We start from the raw sequence: 10,549 nt of genomic DNA, 5'->3' as shown, positions 1-10,549 counted from the left end.
CTCACCTTTCATGGTTAGGGATTAGGCAAAGGTTTATGGGGTAGGTTTGGTGTTCTGCTGAGCGTGTCTGGTTAGTGTTTAGGGTATGGCCTACTTTTGTGGATGAGGGTTTTGTTTGGGCCTGGGGTGAGGGCTAGGGTTAAGACCAACATTTTAATGCTAGAGGTATGGGCAAGGGATTGGGGTGGTCAATAGGGTAAGAGTAGGGGTAAGGGTTTCTGTGTTTGGTCTTTGGTTTAGAGGTAAACTTTGAGATGAGGGATTAGAGCAGTGGATTCCTTGCAGGATGAGGGGTAGCATTTAGGGGCAGGCTTAGGACTTAAGGTTGCTGGTTAGAAATAGGGTAAAGGCCTAACATGAATGTTTTCACAGTCAGTGTTGCAGAGGCATCAACATTACCTGAACTCATCTTACCTCTTGAAAATCTTTCACTTCTTTTGGCCAAGCCCCTCTTCCCTCCCCCAAATCTCCCATCTTCCAGTCCCAGCTACCCCTGACCTCCCCAAATCTTTCATCTTGTTGGGGACAGTAATGTAAGGGCTTTCAAGACCTCCACATGTCTGTGTGCCTACTGCTGGCCAGTCAGAATTGCCCTCAGAGCCAGCAGCCAAGGGGACACAGTGTGCTGCTGTGCTGGAGAGGTCCCTGCTCAGCCACCCCAGCAGTGCTGGCGGCAGGTGATGCCCTCCCCCACCCCTGAGGTACTCTGCCTGCATCCCAGCTCATGCTCCAGAAGGGCTCCCATATCTCCTGGGATGCATTTCCCACACAGGTGCTTCATCTTCCCCAGGGCATCCTGGAGGCAGTGACCACCTCTGTGTGGATAACTGAAGCAAGGCCTGAATGTAGATTTTAGGACAAACTTGAAACCTCTGCAGAAAAGAACTCTTTGGAAGAGCTGAAAATGTCTCCATTTCCAGCATTGCTAGGTTTTTAAATTAATTTTCTTTATTTTTTTCAATTTTTCTTTTTTTTTTTTTAAACAGCACCAAGGGTATGTACTAGCAAACTGATGATGCTCTCTTTCACTACGTGAATAGTCTTCTGCAGCCCTTTATCAAAATAAATGTTCTTATCGATGGTTCAAACATTGCTCAGAAGAACTATATTTATATTGGGTTATCTTGTCTCTCTAATTCTGCCCCTCTGTCGTTTCTCCTTCCTCTGCCTATTCTGTCTTCAATGAGCTCTTCAACGGAACGATTCCTTGCACCATAGAATAACTCATGTTGGAAGAGACCTGAACATTGTCTTATCCAGCTCTTCTGCTGGATACAGGGTGACCTAGATGAAGCATTTCAAAGGCTCTCCTTCCGCTTGCCCTCATCTACAAAGGAGCTGAAGGCGCGCTCCATCCCACCACACAGGGACATAATAAAGATAATTCAGCAGTGTTGGCCCAAGTGCTGGTCACAGAGGAATGCCAAAAGTGACGGGCTGCCAGGAGGACTCCGTACCACTGATGACATCGGGGCCTAATCGTCCTGCATAACTCCCACTCACATCATCACCTACTTCTTCAGTCCAGGTACGACCAGTCTGGCTATAAAGAGATCACGGCAGACCATGTCTAAGGCCTTGTTAAAGTCCAGGTACGCAACATTGCCAACTTTCCCCTCCCATACATGTTCTGCAATCTTTTTCTTTGCCTTCAAGTACCTGGAGATGGCTGCAGGAGGACTTGCCCCATCACCTTCCCAGGGACTGAGGTGAAGCTGACCAGCCTGTGATTCTCCCAGACCTCCTTGAAGATGGGTTTGATATTTGCCTTTTCTGAGGACCTTGAAACCTCCCTGATTGCTCTAGCCTTTCCAAGATGTTTGAGAGAGGTGTCATGATAATGCCGGCCAGCTCCACCAGCACCTCTCTGCCCCTTCCCACACCCAAAGCCCTCTCTGTATCCACTTCCAGAGGAATGCCCGGGTCCTTCCTGCAGGCCCACAACTCCAAGGTGCAGCTGACAGCTTTTCTGAGCATTTTCCTTAGTGTCCCCCTCCCCCCAAACCTTTCTGGTCCACAGGCTGGAGATGAACGTATTGAGCAGGGGCCTGAGGATGGTGTAGAAAAAGGGGTTTGTCAAATGATCTCAGGAGGGCTCTTCTGGGCATCACACAGACAATGACGAGGGTGTCATAGGAAACAGTGGCACTGGTGAGGTGAGAGGAGCAGGTGGAGAAGACCTTCTGTCTGCCCATGCTGGGCGGGAGAGCTGCTCCAGGTTGGCAGCTCTGACGCCCACACAGGATGCCCGTGTGAACAGGAAGGGGAGGACTGGCTCTAAAAAGCAGGTTATGAAAGCACACAGCATGAATGTCACGGTGGCACTGCAGGAGAGCTCCAGCGAAATCTCGGAAGAGGTGGTCCACCCCACTGGGACCACAGACCTGTATCTGGGACAAGAATGAAATGATTCCTGTAGATGGCATAAATACCCCAAGCCAAGGTGCAGCTGCCTACTTGAGACAGACCTTCCAGTTCAGGAGCCTTGCAGAGAGAAGCCAGTGGCACAGAGCCCAGCGCTGATTGTAGGATGTGGCCACCAGCAGGAAGCACTCTGTACCTGCAAAAGGTGCCAAAAATAGTACTAACGCTGCTGTGAGCAGAGGTGATACCTACATGGGAAAACATTTGTTTCTTTGTTAATTGCTTAAAGAAATTGTGAAGGCAGTTCAGAGAGGTGAAACAGGAAGGTGCCTCTGAGTGCATTCATACTCTCTAGATGGGCTCTGTGCCTTCTGAAAGGTGAGAAATGCCGCCTTCCAAAGGGCAGTGTCACTCGTGCTTGCAGAACCCCTTCTGACTGCAGGGTTGAGATGCTCCGCAGGTGTGCTTCTTTCATACTGTACATTTGAAGGCACAAGCCAGAAAGCCAAGGAAGAGTGATAGAGCAGACAGAGGCATTTGCAATGAGCCTTTCCAAGGCAGGTGAGAGAAACGTCATGGGGACTGGGGGCTGTTCCTGGAGTCACACTCAGAAGTGTCGGGGCTCTGTGAGGTGTCCATATTCGAGCTTGCCTCATGCACTCTGCATACTCACAGGGGTGTTCAGACGCGAGTCCTTCCCTTGCACACGCAGAGGCAGTGCATTGCAGCAGTCACAGTGTCTTTCTGGCCTCCTGTTGCCACTGCCAGAGGGTGGCAGGCACCTCAGCCCTGCAGTGTGTTGCGCGGCTCTGCACTCATCTGAGATGCCCCACAGCATGAGGAACGGACACAGGGACCTCGGTTCAAGGAAGGACATCCCAGTGCTGCATTCAGGTGGTTTCCCAGGGAATGTTACTCCCAACGTGAAGCGACCTCAAGACACTGGCTGTCCCACAGGCCTTCGCAGCACCCCCAGGAACAGATGATTGTGTTTGTGCTCACTCGGGTTCATCTCACCACATGCATACGATGTGCGTGCTTAGGCCTCCTCTTTACAATGCAAACATGGACTTCTGAACAAGTCATTTGGTGTCCCTCCATAGAGGGATACAGGACCTCTTGGAGGTGGGCTGAGAGACTAGTGCTGGAAGCAGTGGTTTTTATTGGCAGGTCTGTGATGATTGTCCTGGGGCAGCTTCCCTGGGGTGTCCAGCGCACACGGGAATAGATCAGAGCCTGCTCTGCTGCTTCTTCATGGCTCTCCCAGGAGCCTGGTGGTGCGAGGACACTGCTGTTTGCCCCCACCCTGCACACTCACACATTTTAGCTATTCACTGGTGTTTTCTGTCCTGGGCATTTTCCTGGGCATGTTCTTGAGAGACACTTGGAAAGAAGACCGAAGCTTCAGGCACTGCCCTGAGGAGATCACCTTGTATGATGGAAATGCTGCTATGGAGGCCAGCTCTGTCACAGAGGTGCCCATTGCCTGTCCCTGCCTGCAGTCACAGGACGGCCACCCAGCAGGACTGTGAGCAAGCCTCAAGAGCACTCAGGCCTTACACCAACACAAGAGCTAAGAAGGACAGCGCTGAAGTGGAAAGTGAGCAGCTCTGGGAAGACCAAGCACTGGTGCTCCCTGGCAGTGCTGCTGTGCCAGGACTCCTTTTGCCTCCACCTCTGCACACAGGCACTGCCCCTGCAGCTCCAGAGAAGTCTTGGAGGCAGGATCTCAGAGTAACAAGTCACTGGAAGGTCCTTTATTTTCATTAAACACACAGAGAGCATGGCTCCTCATGTACACAGTCTGTGGGTCACACAGAATCTGGATAGACATACATCATTAGAAAGAGCAAAAATCATGACATTTCTTTGTGGACAAGATTACCAAAAGTAAAACAAAGCAAAAAAACCCCAAAACTCAAAACCAACACCGAAAAAAATTACAGAAGGCAGGCTGGGCCTGTAACGAATTACATTAAGTGATTTGCAGAAGATGACAAACAGTTTCATGCTTTTGAAAATAATCCAGTCATCAGTTTCCACACTGCATCCTTGAGCTCCTGGTTCCTCATGCTGTAGATGAGGGGGTTCACTGCTGGAGGCACCACAGAGTACAGGACTGCCACCACCACATCCAGGAATGGGGAGGAGGTGTCAGGGGGCTTCAGGTAGGCAAATATCCCAGTGCTGACAAAGAGGGAGACCACAGCCAGGTGAGGGAGGCACGTGGAGAAGGCTTTGTGCTGTCCCTGCTCAGAGGGGATCCTCAGCACGGCCCTGAAGATCTGCACATAGGACACCACAAGGAAAACAAAACACCCAAAGACTAAACAGGCACTAACCACAAGAAGCCCCACTTCCCTGAGGTAGGCATCTGAGCAGGAGAGCTTGAGGATCTGGGGGATTTCACAGAAGAACTGGTCCAGGACATTGCCTTGGCAGAGGGGTAGTGAAAATGTATTGGCAGTGTGCAGGAAAGCATTGAGAAACCCAGTGCCCCAGGCAGCTGCTGCCATGTGGACACAAGCTCTGCTGCCCAGCAGGGTCCCGTAGTGCAGAGGTTTGCAGATGGCCACGTAGCGGTCATAGGCCATGACAGTGAGAAGACAATACTCTGCTGTAGCACAGAAAAAGAAAAAAAAAGACCTGTGCAGCACATCCTTGGTAGGAGATGGCCCTGGTGTCCCACAGGGCATTGGCCATGGCTTTGGGGAGAGTGGTGGAGATGGAGGCCAGGTCCAGGAGGGAGAGGTTGAGGAGGAAGAAGTACATGGGGGTGTGGAGGCGGTGGTCGCAGGCTATGGCGGTGATGATGAGGCCGTTGCCCAGGAGGGCAGCCAGGTAGATGCCCACGAAGAGGCAGAAGGTCAAGAGCTGCAGCCCCTGTGTGTCTGCAAATGCCAGGAGGAGGAACTGAGTGATGGAGCTGCTGTTGGACATTTGCTTCCTCTGGGCACTGGGACCTGTCCAAGGAGGAAAAGGCAGTGACAAGTTAGGGTAGACATCTCACAGCAAAACTTATTCCAGTTCTTATGGAAACCCCCCAAATTGCCTCTCCCCTTTCAGAAAACCTTTGGCTGGTCCCTTTTGTGAACACTGGTGGGTGCTGGCTGAGGATGCCCCACAAAGCAGGGGGCTCTGCTCTGGGCTCTGGAGGAGTCAGTTCTGCCCTACAACAAGAGATAAATAGGAACTGGGAGTGATGTTAATCCACTCGTGGTCTTAAAGAGCTTTTCAGCATTGTCACTCCCAATTCACTGAACTGCAGAGAAGAGCTGTGGGGATTTTGTTTTGTTTATCTGCTTCTAGTTGCCCCATCACAGTGAGTGGTATTTTTAAGGCAGAAATCGTTGGCATTTCTGCTTGTCTCCAAGAGAAACCTTGTGGGTTCTGTGAAGCCAAAGGACTATCCCTTCATGCAGAGTGAGGACAGCCAGTCTGTCCATCAGCCTGGTCTCAGCTGCCCTAGGCTGCCACTTCTTTGAGCTGGAGGACAATTATACCTAGATGTTCCCCTGAGAAGAAAGCGGACAATGGTGAGAGCAGGTGAATCCAGCTCCCAAGTGCAGGTCTCCAAACTGCTCCTACTGTCTCATCCTACCTGAGGAATATCTCAGCTCTCCCCTCGCAGCCAGGGCCACAGAGGGCTCATTACAGCTGCTTGCATACAGCCTTCCAGCAGCATTTCCATGGCCTTAGTACTGAGGGGCTGCCAGGTAACACAGAGATGGCATGGGAGAGCTGTGCCCTTCTGGAAGGCAGCCTGCAGCCCAGCAGGACCCCCCCGGGAAATAATTGAATGTCCTAAGGATCCTGTGACCTGAATGGAGAGTTGGCTCACTCAGCCCTGCAACCAGCATTGCCCAGAGCCCCCACCTTAGCTGGGAACAAAGGCAACATGAAGAGGAGAGGAAAAATGGAGAACTTCCCCAATCCTCCTGTTCATGGAGGCAGTACAGGGACAAACAGATGGGTACTCAGGAGGTTCGTCAGGGGTCCATCTGTCAAGGAGCTAACTCATGCCGTGGACCACATGGCCTTCGCGGTGAAGGCTCTGCTGGGTGGCAGAAGAGGTCGGGGGCTTGCTCCGGGGAAGGCATCTGCAGTGCAGGTCATGGCACGCGGGTGTATTAAGCCCCCCTCCCACAGCATTTCTGGCAGCAGCTCCCTCTCACTCCCTGCCCATGGCTCTGCTGCCTGGAGCTCTCCCTGCCGGCAGATGTTTCTCTGTCCCCACATCTCCTCCCTTTTGGTGCTCACAGACCCCAGCCTGCCCACTGCATGCTCAGCTCTGCCCTGCAGACCCCTCCTGGCAGCAGGGCACTGCCCAGGGGCATCTCTGTGTGTGCAGGGGCTCAGGAGCAGCTCAGAGAAGTCTTCATGAGAACTGGGGTCTTTGTGCCTTTGCCAGAGCGAAGAAGTAAATTCCCATCTGCCACTGCCCCCCAGCCAACAAAGAGTGGAAAACTCAAAGCACAGACTCCTTCGCTTTCAGGTAAATACTGCCTCGATGTCCTTCTTCAAAAGGACCCTCTGCAAATGCCCTGGGCTGATCGGGAGCTGTGAGCAGCTCTGACCCATGCAGCACCCTCTCCACTGCCGAAGGACCCTGCCCTGCCAGCTATCACACCTTCCACCCACAGCTTCTCCCTGTAGCATTGTGGGGAGCTCCCTGGGCAGGCTGAGTGCTGACCCTGGCAGGCGACAGAGCCCCTGCCCCAGCACGCAGCCCCTGGGGTGCAGGGACCCTGCTCTGAAGGACAGCCCTGGGCACCCCTCAGTGCACACCCAGCTTCCCACCCTTGCAGACATCCCCGGGAGAAGGGAGCTTTCATGCCCTGTTCCTTATGGTGCTGCAGGGAAGCCCTGCTCTGGAGCATGTCCTTCTCCACAATAAAGAAACCCTGAGCGCCATCCTGCCAGATCCTAGCTGCAGCAAGATGTGCCAGCTCTAGGAGGCCCCTCCAGGACACTTGTGTATCACCCTGAAGCCAGAGACTTACTGTGTCAAGGACTGTGTAGATTTCTCCACCAGTGAACTCTCAGCATTCTCCCACTACACAGTGCCTGTAACATCTCTCGCACGTCTCTCCTGTCCCCTTGCACTTGCAGGCTGTGCCCTCCCCCTGCTGTGCTTTGCAGAGGAGCTGCTCCTTGCCAGGAGCTCCCTCCATCCCAGGAGCCCAGCCCAGCTCAGCAGCAGAGGCCCAGCCCAAGGCAGCACTTTCTCTGCCCCTCTGGGCTCCCTCCAGGTGTCCCTGGGGCTCCAGGGGAACCTGCTGTGAAACAGGCTGAAGCAACCACTGATGTTCCCTCCCACAGCTGGGGAGGGACACTTACTCCCAGCAGTGTAATTTCTCTTACACTACTGAAGGGGTCTCAGCTCCCTCCCATGCAGACCACAACCCCCAGGAGCTGGGATTCCTCTTGCATAGTTCAGGTGTGCACAAAACAGGCACCTGCATGTGAGCTTCTTGTCTCAGCTCCCATGCTAATTACTGGAGATGGAGACCAGGAGTGAGCTGTTCAGACACAAATACCTGGTGACATTTGAGGTGCCAGAGGTGACCAAGATGCATGCTGGTCACTGTCAGCTGTAATGCAGCAGTCCATAGAGACAGGGCAGCATCTGAGGGCATCACCTTGGAGGCTGGTGGGAAATTCCATTGTCCAGGTAAATTGACAGCAGATGCCCACATGTAGGACAACTGAACCCGTAACAGTTGCTTATGTCCAGGGCAGCCTATAGAGGTCTTCAGCTGACCAAATGCGGTCATGTGGCCCAAGGAGAGCTAAGTCTCTCTTTCTCTTCTCCATCAGTTCTATTATCTACATCTCCTTTGGCAGTTGTCTCATGTGCACCCCTCCATTGCCTAACCTAATTCAGGACACCTGAATCTTAATTTAATACCCAAATACAGGCCTGCAGAGCTACATGAGATGCCAGGGCTCTCCAGCCCAACTGCATGCAGCTGACATGGACAGCACAGGGCCTATACAGGAACCCCCTCCCCATTCAGACTCATTGTGTGACAGGCACCCCCCAGGGCATCTCAGACAGATTTGGTGCCTTTGGGCCCATGACTGAATCCCACCACTGCACTGACGTGAGGTCTGTCCCTTCTCTCTCCAGCAGGTGCTGGGCAGTGCATGAATACCAAGCACATCACACCAGGGTCTCCACTCGTGTGCATTCCCTCTCAAACTCTGCTGGTTCTACTCGACGTTTAACCATCCCCTCCTTGTTACAATCATGGATCAGGCTGGTGATTTTCATTCAGCCTGTATCACAGGATGTCCACACCCAAGGGCACTCTCAACATCATCTCTTTCTTCCTGAGATAAGATTCACCACCACCACAGAGGCTGCAGAGACACCACAGACAGCAAACCCCTCTCCTGCTCAGACTGCACAGCCCACCTCTGTTTCTCTTTGGCCTTGGAGAGAGCAGGGTTTGCCGCTTTTATGGGCACCTCATTTCTTCTTTACATTGCCATCTGCTATCCACTCCAGCATGTCTCTGCCCTGAAGCAAAGCCTTTGCACGCTTGAGGTCTTGGGCACTTGGTAGCAGGTTTCCCTCTTGCAAGTCTGCTCTCAGCCCAAAGGTGCCACAGCTGAGGGGCTGCAGCCCAGACATGCACCCATGCCCTCAGCCTGGGGCACAGGCAGGAGGAGCTGGAGCCCTGCATGCAATCTCTTCATCCCACTTTGAGGGAATAACAGCTGAGGTGTGTTGGGACAGCTGACATGACTGGGGTGCTGTGATGGGTGGGTACAGGATCATCAGGAGAGACAGGCCAGAAGGATGAGGAGGGAGGTGTCCCCAGTGTGAAGGAGCTGCTTGGATGTGTGAAGCTCCTCTATGGGACGAATAAGTTGGGGGAGCCCTTGTGGGTGTGGGTCAGAGGAGAGGCTGGTAAGGGTGACATTGTGGTGGGAGACAAAGAACTCATTGAGGTCCCCCTGTGGACTTTCATTACCCTGGCATTCATTGGAAGGAGACCACAACAGCATGCAAACAGTCCTGGAGGTTTCTGGAGGGGCTGGGGACACAGTTTGGGACACAGGACTTCATAGCACAGCTGCCAGATTGGCCAAAAATGGTGACACTCACCTGCATCTGTTACTCTCACAGAAGGCAGAGCTGGACACGGATGTGAAAACCAGTGTCAGCCTTGGCTGTCGTGACCATGAAACAGTGGGGTGTCACCTCCCAGGGGGAAGGAGAACAGAAGAGTGCAGAGCCCTCAGAGCAGCAGACTACTTTTGTCATAGGGGATCCCCTATGAGCAGCACAGAAGAGCAGCAGAGCTCAGTACAGCTGGTCTGCAAGGACAGTGTCTTTCAAGTCCGAGAGTGTACATACCAAGAGTCAGGAAAACAAGCAGAGATCTCAAGACAGAAGCGTGGGGAACCAGCAGACTCATGGGGGAAGTTCCATAGAAAAAAAGCAGCATACAAGAGGTGGATGCAAGGATTGAAACAAAGGTGGAGTTCAGAAATATGGTTGGTTTTAGGAAAGCCAGAGCTCCCGTAGAGTTGACACTTGCAAGGGAGTTCAAGGGCACAATGTTACCACTTCAGGAACAGTTAAAGAAGAAATGAAGACAACGTGTGGCCACTGCTGAACTGCGTTAGGTAGGTGTGGATAGGTGTGAGGCACTCTTGGCCTTTGTCTTCACCAGCAAGGTCTCCCAGTTCCGTGTGCCTAAGGGGCAGAACTGCAGGTGAAATCCAGCAGTGGATGGAGATCAAGTCAGGGGTTACTTAGGGAAGGTCAGCCCTCAATAGTCCCTTGGACCAGATGGGATGAATCCAAGGCTGTGGCTGTTGAGAGATCAGGCCGAGGTCATAGCAGGGCTGCTCTGCTACATTCTGGAAGGTCATCATGACTGGAGAAAGCCAAAGGCAACTCTTGCATACATCTTCTAAAAAGGCCCAGGGACTGAGCAGGGGAGTTACAGGCTGCAGTGACAGAGGCCAGGGCCTGCGTGGCTGGGCAGCAGCTCTGTGGAGAAGGCTCTGGTGGTCCTTGAGTTCCCTTAGGCAAAACATGAGCCAGCAGAGGATGCTGGGCTGTGTGAGCAGGGCCACAGGCAGGAGAAGTGATTCTCCCCCTCTGCTCGGCACTTTTCACACCACATCCAGAATCCTTGCCCAGGTTTAGAGCCTGTGCAATGAC

General features: G+C 52.9%; 1 protein-coding gene across 1 annotated transcript; it reads right to left on the bottom strand.

The window, feature by feature from the left end:
* Positions 1 to 4,370: 4,370 nt before the first annotated feature.
* LOC148050410 (olfactory receptor 14A16-like) lies at positions 4,371 to 4,958 on the bottom strand. The gene has a single exon (XM_087742827.1). It carries the CDS (start codon positions 4,956 to 4,958, stop codon positions 4,371 to 4,373), a length of 588 nt encoding a protein of 195 aa, XP_087598953.1.
* Between the last annotated feature and the right edge of the window lie 5,591 nt (positions 4,959 to 10,549).

This window comes from Nipponia nippon, unplaced genomic scaffold (genome assembly GCF_047370975.1).
Source record: "Nipponia nippon isolate SJK-2023a ecotype South Korea unplaced genomic scaffold, ASM4737097v1 scaffold_84, whole genome shotgun sequence".
NCBI lineage: Eukaryota > Metazoa > Chordata > Aves > Pelecaniformes > Threskiornithidae > Nipponia > Nipponia nippon.
Note: the sequence above shows the minus strand (reverse complement) of the source record. Positions and strands in the feature narration are given on the sequence as shown.